The 17,173-nt window shown below is 43.0% G+C and overlaps 1 protein-coding gene and 1 long non-coding RNA gene across 2 annotated transcripts in view; one reads left to right on the forward strand and one right to left on the reverse strand.

The window, feature by feature from the left end:
• The window catches only part of LOC142469004 (uncharacterized), a 40,398-nt gene extending 39,371 nt beyond the window's left edge, over window positions 1-1,027 (reverse strand). Inside the window, exon 1 of the long non-coding RNA XR_012788934.1 lies at window positions 940-1,027. This is a non-coding gene — a long non-coding RNA (uncharacterized LOC142469004). The remainder of the gene's footprint in view (window positions 1-939) is intronic.
• Window positions 1-17,173, forward strand: part of LOC142469003 (tetratricopeptide repeat protein 24-like) — a 44,279-nt gene that overhangs the window by 16,146 nt on the left and 10,960 nt on the right. The window contains exons 6-8 of the mRNA XM_075575794.1: window positions 1,468-1,587; window positions 3,924-3,988; window positions 8,061-8,186. Coding sequence (XP_075431909.1) covers window positions 1,468-1,587; window positions 3,924-3,988; window positions 8,061-8,186 — 311 coding nt within the window. The remainder of the gene's footprint in view (window positions 1-1,467; window positions 1,588-3,923; window positions 3,989-8,060; window positions 8,187-17,173) is intronic.

The raw sequence follows: 17,173 nt of genomic DNA on the forward strand, positions 1-17,173 counted from the left end.
AATAGGGACCATACCTGGAGAGACCAGTGAGAAATATCTATGCACTATACATTTTATCTAAACTCCGTTAAAAGGAATTACATCCTACAATTAACCCATACTTCCCCAGGACCAATGCAGTTAGTATAACTTTGCAATATTACAATGGCACAATTAATATTTTATGTTCTTAATTTGTATCATGTATCTTAGCCTTTTTAATGTTGGTGAATCAGGATCCCGCCTACCTGTATAAGACGCATGCAACATATCTACCAACCAATGCATTATTGTACCTGCATAGAAGTGAAACCGAAGTGAAGCCTTTTTAGTTATATACAGAGTTTCACTTCTACATACTTCAATTAAGAATTTTTTTTCCCAGAGTGTTGCTGGCTGTAATGACACAATTTATCTTCATATTTGTTATAGGATCTGAGTTAATAAAGCATCATTATTGTGGAAAAGATGCTTCAAACAGATTTATGTAGCTCAAAATGAATTTCATAGTAACTGGTCTACTTATTGCGAAAAACAACCCTTATCATCAACACGTATAATTTTATTTATATAGCCCAACAGTTTAGGGCTGTTATATACTGTGTGGGGCCGTGCGCACGTGCGTGCCTGTGCGACGGTGTGTGCACGTGCCGCACACGCTTTGTGTGTATACTGTGCGCGAGTGTATGACTGTGTGTGTGTGTGTGTGTGTGTGTGTGTGTGTGTGTGTGTGTGTGTGTGTGTGTGTGTGTGTGTGTGTGTGTGTGTGTGTGTGTGTGTGTGTGTGTGTGTGTGTGTGTGTGTGTGTGTGTGTGTGTGTGTGTGTGTGTGTGTGTGTGTTTTCAAATAAATCCTTTAATAATTTTTTTAATATCATTGTACATACACACACACACACACACACACACACACACACACACACACACACATACAAAAACACACATACACACATATACTTACATTTTCAGCGGCGGTAGCGGCGTGAATTCTTTCTTTTTTCCATCTCCCCCCCGTGCGCGCGGCGCCATTATAGAAAGGCTAACTAACGTCAGCCAACTATAAATGTCGCGCACGCGCACGGCGCAGCAAGCGCAGGCGCTATAGAACGGGCCTTATGCAGCACTTTCCAAAATGACAATACAGGGCAAGGAAAAACAATGTGGATAAGTGCGGGGGTTAATTACAACACGGGAAGACGCTGCCCCTGACCATACAAGGGAAAAACAGGAACCTTCATTCCGTGCAGGTTTGATTTTGACAGATTTTGGGTATCCAACAGAAATGGTATTTTTTATGCTTTTCACTTAAAGTGTACATTATGTCAATGTATAAATGTCATGGCTTATATGCACAGTTCCGCCCACAACAGTTCAGCACATGTATAGGCATACTCCGAGAATTGTATACTAAATCAATGCTGCTGTAGATACACCCAAAGAATGACGTCAAGGGATGTATTTTAATATTTTAACGCTGTTGTTTTTACAGGAAACATCTGACATCCCCAGAGAGAGGATTTTAGGAAAACTTACAGATGCCATAGACTATAAAGCAACTCAGCAACATGCTGTGTCACAGGGGGAAAGCATTACTAGGACAAGACCAGATGTGAGTTTAAAAATAAAAATCCAACGAGAAACCCAAATTTGACAACAACTGAACCCTTCTAGTCATCTTGTTTTGTACTGTATCTCCCTTATGTTGCCATCACCCATACAGTATAATACAGTTACAATGCAATCCTTCCACTAATGTGCCAGAATGTACTGTTACCATTTTGAGAAGCAAGTTCAATGTGATGTGATGATCAACTGTTATTTGGACGAGAACTGTTTGCCACCTGTAGTGCCAAAGAAATGCTTTCCCATCAGCAACGAAGTGTGAAAATGTCTTATTTGAGAATCTTCTTCTTGGTTCCAGACCCTTTATAATTGGCAGGGCTTTTATTAAGCCATAAAGCCTGCACATGGATTGGAACTGCTTTGCCAAGTCATTGTAACATGTTCTACGTACGTCTTGCTTTGGATGGTCCGGCCCATGTTGCCTTAATGCAGCAATCCTGGGTGTGTTTTTTTTTTGTTAACACTTTTTTTGTTGTTGACAGGATGGGAACCAGCGGGGTGCCACGGATACTTACCGGTAAAGGTGCCAGTATTTCAGTCCCTTCCAGGGAAAACAAAATGGCAGGTCAAATCTCCAAGTCCAGGGCAGCTTCCCATTAGCTTGTGTGATGCTGGAGATTTAATGGGCGAGTAAGTAACGCCAGTACCTTTACCAGTATGTATCCTGGGAACCAAGGGATTCCCGGGTTTGAAAATAACTCTCCAGGCACCTAATGGCTCCCATCCTACAGGAAAAAAAGGGGGATTAGGTAGGGGCATTTCTGCTTTAATCAAGATTAGATGAGACGTAACGTAGCACAGCTCACATTGACCCCTTCTATACACATATACCCAGTAGCGTCTTCATCTAGACCAGGGGTGAGCAACGCCAATCATGAAAGGCTATCAACAGGTCAGGTTTTAAGGATCTCTGCTTCAGCATAGGTGGCTCAATACGTGGCTCAGTCAAAGACTGAGCCACTTGTGCTGAAGCAGGGATATCCTGAAAACCTGACCTGGTGGTGGCCCTTGAGGACTGAAGTTACCCACCCCCTGATCTAGACCATCAACAAAAGGATGTGATGTTAACCTCTTGGGTGCTGGAGGTTTCTTCACAGCATTCCAACACACAATATATTGCTAAGAAAGAGTTAACACCCTGCAATGAATAAAAAACAACTTTCAAGTGCCACAGGGAGAAGTAATGGCCTTAATACCAATGAACGGGATTTTGTTATCGTTCTCATAGCGTTCTTTGCTCTGCATACAGACACAGTTACAGGAGCGACGGACAGCAGACCATTTAATTTGTAGTGTGAGGCCGCGGTAGAAAAGTGACTGGCCAAACAGGTTTCCTGACCAAGGACAGTACATTCATCTCCACGAGCCTCTTACTCTGTTGTAGTTAAGTTATGGGTCTTTGGAATAGGAGACTGCCTGATAAGCAATGCCAGCTTCATCAGGCCTCATACAGGTCGCATTATCTTCCTGTGTATCATGTACAAAAATTGAATTGTGATTCATGTCTTTGCTGTTGGTCTATTCAAAGTATAGTTTTATATATATATACACTATTTTTACAAAGTTGTAAATTAATTGCATTTTGGGATACCTTTTCGGGTTCAACATGAGTTTTTCATAGATGGAATTATAATAATAGAGACTATACATGAACAGACTGAGAATTCGCTATGCACTGTACATTTTATCCATGAAGAACTCTACATTTTTGTCCCTTAAAGGAGCAATGCATGTTTGTTTATTTTTTTAACATAGGTTTGAAGCAGGGAGTCTCTGGGGCTGAATCCCGTTCATTTCAGCACCGGGAACCCCCTGTTTCCTGAGATACAGACCTCCAAAGCAGGCGTATCCCTCTACAGTTTAAAGCTCCCGCGTCACGTCGGCCAATAGGAAGCCGAACTGGATGACATCACAGCTTCCTATTGGGCCCCAGCGTGTGTGAGCTTTGAAACCGAGCGGCTACAGGCACCTCCTATGGAGATATCCCCGGAAGCAGGGGGTCTCCGGAGCTGAAATTAATGAGGTTCTGCTCCGGAGACCCCCTGCTTCAATCCTATGGGTTTTTTTTTTTTAATTCGCTAAAACAAATCGCTAGCATGGATTGCCTCTTTAAAGGGTATTACCACCTACAATTAACCCAGACTTCCCCAGGACCAATGCAGTTAGTAGAACTTTGGAATATTCCAATGGTAAATCGAATATTTTATATTCTTAATTTTTAAATGACAAGAAACCAACATATAAAACAATATGACTACAGAACTCTAATTGCATTTAATGCTGCCTGCCAAATGATAAAGCTTGAACCTTGCTTTTCCACAGCAATCTCCTAGCAACGGTGTTAATGATGCCTACAAATCAGTCACCTCTCAATATCATGAATTCTGGTGAGTTACAGAAGTGCAGCTATTAAGCAATAAATTCTTAGAACCGGGTGGCTTGGAAATAACCTTGAGATTTAGAGTCTCTGAGCTCCAGGTCACAAACTCCCAAGCCAGCTTAGATCAACTGTGATTTAAAGTCTTACAGCTGTCTGGAGATCTTAAATATACCAGTGGTCTCAGTCCAGTTTCTATAGTGTAGCTGGAATCCAGAGCAGATTAAAGGATACAAGATATAATCAGTATTGCACAGCTGTAGAATTGTAGAATGAAGTTTATGGATACTATGCAACTCTTTCTTGTAACCACTAGGTGTCCCCTTATAAAAGCCTTTTTGGGAAAAAAAAAAAAACCATTGTGGTTCCAGAGACATTTGAAGCAGAAGTTAAAGCTGCAGTTCAGGCAATATCCTGCATATGTGTTTTTTTTTAATAAATCAATTCTGTAGTAAGAAAAAATAGTTTTAGCATTTTCTGTTTTAAAAAACAACAACTTTGAAAGACCAATTTTCTTGTATTCTATTTTAACAAGCATGCTTGTTCCTATAGCAACGATTTACATTCCCCATATTTAAAGATGTCGCCGATCAATAGACGGAGAACGAATTGACCGGCAGCTATGCAGTTCTTTAGGTAATTAGAGACTGCCCACATGAAACTATTAAAGTAAAAAAAAAAATAAAAAAAAATAAAAAAGACTGAACTGCAGCTTTAAGTTGTAAACGCTATCACACAGATGCAGATTCTCTGCTGGTCATTTCTCCATTAGCACAACACCGAAATATAATTCCATATTTTAAGTCGGGTGCTCAACTACCGTCCTGAAGCTCCCCCAACAGGTCAGGTTTTCAGGATATGCAATAAGGGAAGGAAATGCAAGCACTCGGTTGAGAAGAACAAAATACTTTGCAGCCAGTGCTCCGAAGCCAGAAGTCCCAGTAACAGCATTGGAGGTGAGGAGGAGTGATACAGGCACACAGACTTGGGTAATGCTACATTTTATTGTGCCAAATGGTCCAACGTTTTGGCTGTAAGATACAGCCTTTGTCAAGGTGAGAGACAGGTTTTAAGGATACACCAGCTACAGCACACGAGACTCAATCAGCCTTTCACAGAGCCTCTGTGAGTCACCTGTGCTGAAGCTGGGATATCCTGAAAACCTGACTTGGGGGGGGGGGAGGTCTTGATGACTGGAGTTGAGCACCCCCGTTTTAAGTGACTATCATCTGCTTGGATCATTGGTTGATGACAATCTCCAAAGTATAATTCAAGTGAAGCAGAATATTCAGAACATTGTGTCATTGTTTGCCTAAAGTGACAAGTACGGAGAATAAAATATGGGGCAATTAATGTAGTATATGTATTCGTTCTATCAAACGGTTATTTGTGATAATCTTTTAATAGACTAAACAAATTGCATATTGATAAAACATTTCCCGGATTTCTGGCCTGATGAATGGAGAAGATTAGAACTTCAATAGAAATTTAGTTTTTCCATTTACCCATTGACTGCCAGATGACCGCTGCCAGAGGGGACCGCTCTGCAATGTGGTCATCCCATCTGACAGCCAAGAGATTAAAAGGAACCAGAAACAGCAGATGGGTTAATACATTTTCTTCTCTACATGAATATAGATGGCTGGTGCTTCAGAAACCAAGAAGACCCTCCGTAGAGAACTTAGTAACCGCCTGGACCTTGGCACTGTGTATACTCAATAAAGCAGCATCCCTTGCAGGGAACAGAGATAGTGCCTAGTGCTCACAGGCACACATATACAGCACAACGATATCTCAAACGCTGGCTTTATAAACAATAAGTCCACAATGTAACTCACAGTTAGTAGTAGTATCTTCTTATCAGTGTGGCCCTCTTTTTGCGGTGTATCCTTATAGAACAGCGTGAGATCCACCAATGAAGTTGGCTATAGAAGAAAGATGGAAAATAGGCAGCGCACTGCCAACAAAGCAGGAGGAGGCTGAAGGGTTAAAAATAAAAAATCCTTTTAAATGATTTTTTATTTTTAACCCTTGAGCCTCCTCCTGCTTTGTTGGCAGTGCTCTGCCTATTTTTCATCTTTCTTCTCTACATAAGAATAAAACAAAGAATGATACTTTAAACATTTTATCCTGTGCTGGAAATGTATTTTTAAAGTCTGGTACTGTATCATAGGGTTGCCAGGTGTCCAGTATTGAACCGGATTGTCCTGTGTTTGGACACGGACCAGTAAAAATGAGAGGTAATACTGGACATGTATGTGTCCGGTATTACCTCTCCAGACAGTGTGACCTGACCGGCTTGGGGTGCCGTGGGATTTCCCCGAGCGGGACTGTTGCAAAGGGGCTGGGCAGCTTCGTCTATCCCGATTGGCTGCATTACCCAGCAGCAACCAATCAGGAGGTGGTGTCAGGAGCCTGGAGGTGGAGCCAAAGAGAGGAGGAAACAGCATGGAGCGGAGAGGCGCAAATACATCACAAAAATGGTTAGAGTATTCTGTAACATTCGGCAAACGTTGCCAATATTCGCATAAGAGAAGTACCCGTTTTTAAATCCACTAATTAATAAATAGCTTTCACTCCAACATTTTGTGAAGACACATTTCATAGATGTGGTCAGCACATCGCTATCGTGTCAGTGACAGAAGATCTTGCAGTTAGCTCTTTATTGGTACGACTTAATGCAAAAGTGTCCGTCGTCGTCCCCTCCGCTATTTTGCATATTGCTGTGCCACTAGTTATGTCTTTGTCCATTTTATTGTAAATACTGCAAACTGTAGTTTGGTGATAAGTGGGCCACAAAAAGCATCTTGCAGGGCACAGATGGCAGGCGGCTATCACTCCTCAGCTCTGCTGCCAAATGAACACACTCGGTTTTGTCTATTTTAACCCTGTCTCTACCATGAGGAATATATTACTGTATTTACACCTACCGTCCCATCACCCACTTAGATTGCCTCTTTAAATCCATGTGAGACCTCCTAGCAATGCTGACCCAGTCCATATGTACATACATGTAGCAATACCATTTCAGCACTTACATACTGTATGACAATAAGGAGCATGGGTTGCTTTGCTGCTGTGTTGTAATGTATGTTTGTAGCATGGATGGTGCAACACAGCCATGAGATCCAGATGAAAAGAGTGATTTAGTGAATGTGATTGACACTATGTTGCCTTCAAAAATGCCAATTCTTTCACTTCTAGATCAATCATAAAAATATACTGAAGATTCTGCAAAGCTAGTTAGAGTTAAATAGAGAAACCATTAGGAATCTAGTCAGAGGCTTCTTCCGGCTCATCCTATTACATTTAATCTGCCTTTACCTTTCGAGGAATAAAAATTACAAGTGACTAATACTTTTGACTGCCAGGTGTCCAGTATTGAACTGGATTTAGTAAAAAATTAGAGATAATACTGGACATGTATGTGGAGGAGGAATTGTCAGGAACCTGGGGATGGCCAAGGAGAGGAGGAAACAGCAGGGACGGGAAAGGGGGGAAGGTGTGTGTGTGTGTGTGTGTGTGTGTGTGTGTGTGTGTGTGTGTGTGTGTGTGTGTGTGTGTGTGTGTGTGTGTGTGTGTGTGTGTGTGTGTGTGTGTGTGTGTGTGTGTGTGTGTGTGTGTGTGTGTGTGTGTCGCATCGCATCTTTCATCGTGTCCAGTATTTTTGGAGAAGCCAGCTGGCCACCTTACACATTGCACATATTCATTTGTCTGCATTTTAATTAGCTGGGCAGAGAAATGTTTACATAATTGACGAGTGACATAAGAAGTGGCTTTTTGGGCAGCATGTCTCCTTGATCAACGTAATAATGCTGTGAAATTGAGCAACACAGCTGCTATAGGCACTCCTACAATCTGGCACTGGAATAAGACCAAGAGGAACCCTGGCACCAATCTAATGTAACTCATGTTCATTTACTCATATATTATTGCTAGATTCTTGAAGGGAGATATGACATAGTACAGTATGAAGTTCTACCATGGATCTGTGATTAGACTCTACCCCAACAGCAGATGAAAGAGACAACATCCTGTACACCCAACCTTAAAACTGAAACCTATTGTTCTGTTCTGTTCAGTTTGAAAGATGACCCCACTGCTTCTGGCACTTCCGATGACCAGAAAGAATACGGAGATCAGTACAGAGGGCAGTCACAGATATCACCGCCTAGACGTGTTGGCGCCAATCAACAATTTAACAGAAGGTACAGTATGTAAAACATTGTCGGGTGGAATCCATTATAATATATCCTTTATGGATCTGTCTCTGACAGTAAATTCGGAGTGGAAATCAAGATGCATGTACTACTGTTCAGGCCTTTTCCCCCCAAGCATGGTTACTATGGCTGATTTACTTGTATTGTGTCCAAAACATTTCATGAATTAGGTTTATCCCCAATAGCGTCAGAGGGGTTTAAAAAAAAAAAAAAAAAAGATAAATACATTTAATATCTTTGTATGTAATGTGAATGACCGATGTCCAATTTTTCAGCCATATTACTTTGTCCTGGAACTAGATTCCATATTCCTCTGTCTTTCCTTTAGTTTGTGGGATCCATTTCTCCCTTGTTTAATTGCCTGTCAGTTTCCCCTGTCCCAGCAGCCACGCTGCATGTAGAATGCAACATTATTGCTACATGTTGTAGTTCCCTCAGACATTTCTGTGAGTTGCCATAGCAGCCACAGCCTTTCTCCCCAGTATGGGCTAGTATGCCCCCCCTCCTGTTTGTTCTAAGATAGTCTGTCCCAAGGCTATTCCCTTTACCCACACTGCTCCTCACTTCCTTTCACCCTGGACTCTGAGTGAGTAACTGCCTGCTATATACCCCAGCAAGGCCTTTTTGTTTTACACTGTCTCACCATTGATACACTGCACATCAGACAGAGAAGCCTTCTCTATCTACATTACATCACCAAGCACCTATCTCCCTGTGATTTCCCTCAATAAAATCAAGAAAGAGAAAAGGACTTGTTTGTGCTTTGGAAGAGGTGAGACATGAGTTAAGCTACCTGGAGTCATTCATACACCATTCGTGACCCTGGCTTCAGGATATACTTGGTTTCTAGACATTATGCAAGAGCATGGCAGTGCACGTGATAAACTGGAGTGTAGATAAAGTGGACTATAAGATGCTTATCATTATAAAGCTAAAGTGCAAAACAAAACCAATCTCATACAATTTGATGGGTTAGAGAATGTTCCAAAAACCATTGTGTAGCCTGCCCAACGAAAACGTTGGCGGTTCGTTTACTTAGTAGAATTGACTATCTTAGACATTCTACAACTACTGTACAACTGCTGACACCCAATTCCCTTTAACATTCTCCGAAAACCAATTGTAGGAAATGATTTCTTTGTTAGTTATTATTAAGTGTTATAGGTGAACAGAGTCAGGCCGTTCTCTAGAGGGAGGTTTGTGGGCTGGAATTTCATAGAGAAGGTACAGTAGGATCATTAAGTAGTGCAACATGTTCTATTTCAGAGGTTAGAGGGGGGGGGGGGATCTTTCCTCCCTGAATATGAAGCTGATATATATATATATAAATATATATATATATATATATATATATATATATATATATATATATATATATATATATATACATACATACATACACACACACACACACACCACAGTGTACTTTCTAATAAGCACTTGTCAAGTGGGTCAGAATCTTTCATGGTGGCATTCAGCGTGCAGGTGAATCACAGCTACAGTAGCAGGCACCAGTTCAACAAAATTGCTGCAGCTGACATGATTCGTAATTAGCTGCTTGCTGCGACTCCAGGGCATGAAATAAATAGTGTGAGCTAAGCTTTTCCCAACTTAATATCATGGGGGGGGGGGGGGGGTGGAAAAGAAAACTGTTCTGCTTGTATCGAAACCTTCTGTAGCCAGCTTAGTGTGGGGATGAAGGAGGATTCGTCATTCATCATACACACGGCAAAGAAACGAATAGCCCAGACAAATAATGGATGTGACATTTGTGCTGCTATAGTTAGTGATTTGGGGGGTACTTGGCAGCCGGTCTGGCAGGACAATTTCAAATGACTAAACACGGAGACATTCACAATGTAATAACAGACTGGAAATTGGAATGCTTTCTAAAAATAGGCTGGTATAAAACACGTTTTGGCCTTTCTTTAGGGAAAATGCCCTTTGGCGGCACTTTCTCTAGGGTAGGGGTGCTTAACTCCAGTCCTCAAGCCCCCACATTACAGGTTTTCAGTATATCCCAGCTTCAGCACAGATGGTTCAATCAGGCTGAGCCTCTGAGTGAGCCACCTGTGCAGAAACAGGGATATTCTAAAAACCTGACCTGTTGGGGGGGTGGGGGGGGTTGGGAACTGGAGTTGAGCACTGCTGCTATAGGATAGTGAGGGAATGTGCTCCCTATAATTATGGAGAGGTTAAAAACCGCTGAGCAATCACAGTGCTATACATCTCTGGGCTGTAATTTTGGGCTGAAATGCATAGCTAAGCAAGTGCAATCAATGGAGGAAAGAGGTAGACCTGTTTTGGGTGGTATCATGTATGCCACACCTGTGAGCACGGGATGTGTGTTTGTGAAAAGGGTTAATACATCCAGCTATCGTGCCGGCTCATTTACCTTCCCACAGGGCCCTCTCCCCAAAACCATCACACTGCACCTCAATACGCCGCCACCAAGAATAATTGAAGGTCTTACCTTGGGAGTTCAGAGTGTCTTCTACTACTAGATATAGGTCAAAGCTGAAGAGGGACGTTGGCACGATCACACAATAGAATGAAGGCCAATCCAGTGATAGCGCATGGAAAGCACCATGAAGGTCAATGGTACGTTCCATTAAATAGCATCGGATCCGCGATTTCGCACTTCGAACAAGCGCCTCTGAGTTATAGCTAGTCTCTCGCTGCTGTCAAAAAGGCTTTTTCTTTGGAAACATGTTGAGTTGTCGATGTACGTTGGTATGGGCACACTGACTTAAAATTTACTTAAAGGAATATTTGGTCATATTCTTCACTGAAAATATGTTAAAAGTGTCATTTAGAATAGGTTTGCCCTGAAGGGGATACATTAAGGAAATGTGCTAAATGGATTTTAGTGCTACTCACTCAAATTACATCGCTGTCCTGAATTTAACAGTGACCCAAATTCGGTGAGTGTTCTTCATGACAAGAACATATCCAAGAAATGAGCATCACATTGGAAGTAGCGATTTGCAGCCCTGCAGATCATATACAGGAAATGAACCCTATAATGATGGGAATAAATAAAATATATCAGAAAATAAAAGCGTATGAATAATAAAATAGCCAAGAAGCTGCAAGATCAACAGCAGTAATCCATAAATATTTGCAGATTCTAATGCCAATGCCACCCACAGTCCCTGCAACCATTTTTTTTGTTTAACCCGTTTGTCTCTGCAACAGTCTAATTACACACTACATCTAGGAAGTTAGTTTGTTCCAGCGCTTTATTCTCCCAGCAGGGCTTGGATCCCACCCTAACCTTATCCGGTGGCTCGAGGTGCATAGTGTCACTTTTCACACTCTAGCTTACTTTTGAGCCATTAATTAAATGAAAATATAAGCTTGCGTGGCAATTCTTTTAAGACGTCTAATAAACATAGTAACATTTATGTCTCATTAAATTTAATATAAATTACATGAAAATGCTATTCTGACCCCTTTGCTCATCATTTTTTTTTAATGCATTGACATACAGATGTAGCAAGACTTACTGTCCTCAGTGCCGCTGCTACGCAAGGTCGCGGCACAGAAGCATTAATGCTGCGGAAGGTCCCATGCATAGACCCTCACAGCTCCATCGTGGCAGATACTGTCCCCGGTCCCAGAGTTTGTCCGCATCGCCGAGTACAGCAAGTCTTGCTGCATCTGTATATTTGTCCCTTTGACCTTCACAGTGCTAACGACGTCATACCAGGTACTCATTTTTCAGGGGCTGCTCTGGCTGACTGCTCTGCTAGATCGAAATGGACACTTCCATTTCTGGCATCCTTGGAAAGGGGGGCATTATCAAGCCTTGTGTTCGCTCCTAACTTGTAAAAAGGTTTACATATAATCGTTGGTGGAAGTGGGAGGATACTGGGGTGGAGTACCATTACCTTTTTATTTTTACACCCAGAGTACCACTACTTTTAGTATTTTTTTTATTTACAAACTTACAATTCTACTTTCTTTCCCATGGATAAAGGAATGATGACAATTAAGTCCAAAACGTTGTACCCTCAAATGTATGCATTTTTCAAACAGGCACAGTATCAGTACTTTATGAAGACACTTCTACCACGGTCTTCAATGCCCCGTGCAGTAATAGGCTGCAGATCTCAAGGAAGTTGATGAAGCATGCTGCGTTCCTCCACTCGTTCCTCTGAACGCCTCTGGAGGAAGTCTCACACTCTCGCAGACTTCCTTCACTACAAATTTATACTATCCTGTTTCAACTCTGCCCTCTCGCAAGCTAAACAAGCCTACTTTTCTGCACTAATAAACATGCACAAGTCTAACCCACGCCGACTGTTCTCTGTCTTTGATACTCTACTCAAACCACCCTCAGCTGCCTCTCCTTCCTCCATCTCCGCTCAGGACTTTGCTGACTATTTTAAGAAAAAGGTGGAATCCATACGTCAGAACATCCCCTCTGTTTCTTCTTCCCATCCTACACCAATTCCTAACTCTCCTCCTTCCTTCCTTGACTCTTTTTCCACTGTCTCAGAGGAGGATGTGTCGCTGTTGATCGCCACTTCTCCCTCTACCACTTGCCCTCTTGACCCCATTCCCTCCCATCTCCTAAAACCTCTTGCTCCTACTATAATCCCTACGCTCACACACATTTTTAACTCTTCCCTCTGCTCTGGAACCTTTCCATCCTCCTTCAAACATGCAACAGTCATACCATTACTCAAAAACACCAAGCTTGACCCTAGCTGTCTTTCTAACTATCGACCTGTCTCCCTCCTGCCTTTTGCCTCTAAACTCCTTGAACGTCTTGTATTCTCTCGCTTGCTCCATTTTCTCAACACCTATTCTCTCCTAGACCCTCTACAATCTGGCTTCCGCACTGCTCACTCCACGGAAACAGCCCTCACTAAAATAACTGACGACCTCCATGCTGCCAAAGACAGAGGTCATTACACTCTGCTCATATTACTCGACCTCTCTGCAGCATTTGACACCGTGGACCACCCTCTTCTCCTTCACATTCTCCATACTCTTGGTATTCGGAACAAAGCTCTATCCTGGATCTCATCCTACCTCTCCCATCGTACTTTCAGTGTCTCTTCTGCTAACACCTCCTCCTCCTCTATTGATCTCTCTGTGGGGGTAGCCCCGGGCTCTGTCCTGGGACCTCTTCTCTTTTCTCTGTACACTCTCTCTCTAGGTGACCTAATAACATCTTTTGGGTTTAAATATCACCTCTATGCTGATGACACACAAATATACTTTTCAACACCTGACCTTACACCTGCTATACAGACCAAAGTTTCTGAATGTCTCTCTGCTATATCATCCTGGATGGCCCTCCATCGCCTTAAACTCAACATGGCTAAAACAGAGCTCCTCATACTTCCTCCCAAACCTGGCTCTACTACCTCCTTCCACATTACTGTTGGAACTACGATCATCCACCCAGTAGCCCAAGCACGCTGCCTAGGGGTCACACTCGACTCCTCTCTCACATTCGCCCCTCACATTCAAAACATTTCTAAAACTTGTCGCTTTTTCCTCCGCAATATAACAAAGATACGCCCTTTCCTCTGTTGCTCGACTGCTAAAACTCTGACTCAGGCCCTCATTCTCTCCCGTCTTGATTACTGTAACCTCCTGCTGTCCGGCCTTCCTGCCTCTCACCTGTCTCCCTTACAATCTATCCTAAATGCTGCTGCCAGAATCACTCTACTCTTTCCTAGATCTGTCTCCGCGTCTCACCTCCTGAAATCCCTCTCCTGGCTTCCAATCAAATCCCGCATCTCACACTCCATTCTTCTCCTCACTTTTAAAGCTTTACACACTTCTGCCCCTCCTTACATCTCAGCCCTAATTTCTCGCTATGCACCATCCTGACTCTTGCGTTCTGCTCAAGGATGTCTTCTTTCTACCCCCTTTTTATCTAAAGCCCTCTCCCGCCTTAAACCTTTTTCACTGACTGCCCCACACCTCTGGAATGCCCTTCCCCTCAGTACCCGACTAGCACCCTCTCTGTCCACCTATAAGACCCACCTTAAGACACACTTGCTTAAAGAAGCATATGAATAGCACTGTGGACATTCTGAACACATGATACATAAAGCTTGGCCCCCTGCAAACGCACTTACCAGAACTCCCTCCTACTGTCTCTGTACGTTCTCCCTACCTACCAATTAGATTGTAAGCTCCTCGGGGCAGGGACTCCTCTTCCTTAATGTTATGTTTGTCTAAAGCACTTATTCCCATGATCTGTTATTTATATTATCTGTTATTTATTCGATTACCACATGTATTACTACTGTGAAGCGCTATGTACATTAATGGCGCTATATAAATAAAGACATACAATACAATACAATACAATACAAGTAGCACTATAGTATCGCTAGGGATCCTATGTTTAGGATAGAGTAAGGATTCCCTTTTATTGTGTTATAGTTAGGGAAAGTACCCTGTTTATATAGAGTCCCACCAAGATGATCTTACCCTACTCCCAAGGTATTGTGGCAGGATGGCCTCACAGCAGGGTCAGTAAGACGCCAAACAGTGGGTTAGGCTGTAACTGCAGTGGCTTATTCTGTACAACAACTAAATAATAGGCCCTCTGTCCCTTTCTGGAAAACAAAACCATAAAATAACCTACTCCCCTAGAGAGACTAACTAGACCATTTAGGCCCTATCTACCTGGCTGGCCAGCTAAGCCAGTTACCAGCTCCAAAACACACATCTGTTAGATGGAGAACTATGTACCCAGGCAATCCTTCTGGTCACATAAGAGCTCCACTTCATCCTTAGGTCTGGAACACTGGTTCCTTGGAGCAGGGCTGTGTCCAGCCGTTTCTTCACGCCCATAGCAACTCAGTTTCCTGGGTGTGATTCCCAGGTGGTCCAAAGACCCTGCAGACCTATGGGTCAGACCAACCAGTATCTCCTAGCTGTGGAGAAGTATCTCTACCCTCCTGGGGAAAACAAGCTCTCCATGTGGCAGCTTCCTTCCTGCCTTTAAACCCCTGTTCATTCTAGTCTAGTTAATTAGCTGAACTTGCATCTAGCCTCTCTAGGAGGAATTTAACTGTCTGCATGCTGGAAAGCACACTAGCAGCATACAGAGATACTGACTGTCACGGTATATAGAGAAACAGACTATGCCCAGAGAGGGCTCCACAAGCCGTAGCCCCTAGGCATAGTTTAACCAGCCCCACTGGAGGGTCCATCACTGGCTCTCGCACAGAAGGCCACCTAGTGGCAGGCCAGCCTGAAATAAGGCTGATCACAGATACACACACACACACAGCCCATCAGTGGCCCCATGGATATGGAGCGCTACCAACACTGCAGAGCAGAAGGACTCCATAGGTACTGATAAAACCTCAGCAACATCCTAACTAAAGGGCCTACATGGGGAAAATTTAGAAGCCACGCAAACAGTAAAGGGCAAGGACACTCAATTGGATATACAAGATGACCTATGTATACCAAATGTGAGACTGTGCCAAAAAAACAATACATCTGCTGTTTCAGTGAATAAAATTCCTGGCGCCGATCATTGCTTCCCAATACCCAGCCTGCACAAGGTAATGCATCCTGGGTAGCCATAACATAGACACTGGTGTAAACGCGCTAAGAGTCGGGCAGAGAAGGTTACACTCAAAACATATTTCGTACCATTAATGCCAGTACACGTCGCTTATTCTTTGCATCATCTTCACATAACCCTTTGTTTGTACAGGTATTAAGGACCAGGATATGGGATATAATTGAGGTCTCTGGACCAAACGTTGTCACAGTAATGGTGACGTTTTGATTGAGGAGTTAGACTACATTCTAATCTAAGGGGCCATTGATGATGGATCTGAGTGACTACTACCACTGGGAGATACTCATTATGAATAAGGGATGTGACAGATCTCTGGCTGTGTTTACATTATCCGCTGTGTTGTATGTTACAAAATATCACCTTTTCCTGAGAGAGGAGCCTGACTCGCCTGGCAGATTAGTGATTTGAACAACCCTCCGGCAGTGAATGGGAAAAGCATAATAGTTTATATTATTACCTAACTGCTCTCCAGGCATAATTACTGTTCAAGAAGCAAGGACAAATATTACTATCCATATATATTGTATGAGTCGCGGCTATATTCATCAAACATTCATAAGAAGATTGTACCAGTAGTACAAGCCTCAATGTCTCTTGCGGTTCTCCCCGGGGAGTCTAATATAAATTAGTTTTCTTTTCATAGTTCTGTTTTGCAAAATGAAAAACGTAGACAACATGAATTCTTGAATGATTCAACAAGAGAATGGAGACTGTCATGAGTGCACAGAAGCAGGACACTGATGTAGACAAATAGCTCCATGAATTCACTTTGGGAGGTTGGTTTGTATTTCCCAATGCAATTCCCCTGCTGTAACCTTTTTAGTACCAAATGCCCATGTAAATGTTAAAGGTGCAATCCCACAGGCCAGTCCATAATCACTTTTTTACAACATTCAGCACTACATTAAGGCTGAGGCCCGCTGCACGCGTCCGCACGACCGCCTTGCTTGCCGGCAGCGCGTGCAAGTCACTGCACCGCGATCTGCGGTCTGCAGTGAACTTTTTTCGGCGCGAGGGGATGGGGACGCGGCAATTGAGCCCAGGAAGAGGGGTGGAGGAGGCTGTGGGTCTGCAGGAGAGGGAGGAGTGGGGGGGGTCCAGGATTGGGTGATACAAGGGGGCAGAGTCATCCCGTCCCCCCGCATGTCCCGTCGTTGTCGTCCTGTCCCCCGGACTGTGCGAAAACCCACAACACACACATACACACAGTATATATATATATATATATATATATATATATATTATATATACACATATAAAAATACATACACACAATTCCCCCGCCATAACTTAGGGAGGTGGGTGTAAGCTCCGACAGCTCCAACCCCGGTGCTGATAGGCTCACCAGCGGACCACGTGACGCATCACCGTTCGGGATCACAATCCTCTTGCATCCCCTGGC

This window comes from Ascaphus truei, chromosome 18, assembly GCF_040206685.1.
Source record: "Ascaphus truei isolate aAscTru1 chromosome 18, aAscTru1.hap1, whole genome shotgun sequence".
Lineage (NCBI taxonomy): Eukaryota > Metazoa > Chordata > Amphibia > Anura > Ascaphidae > Ascaphus > Ascaphus truei.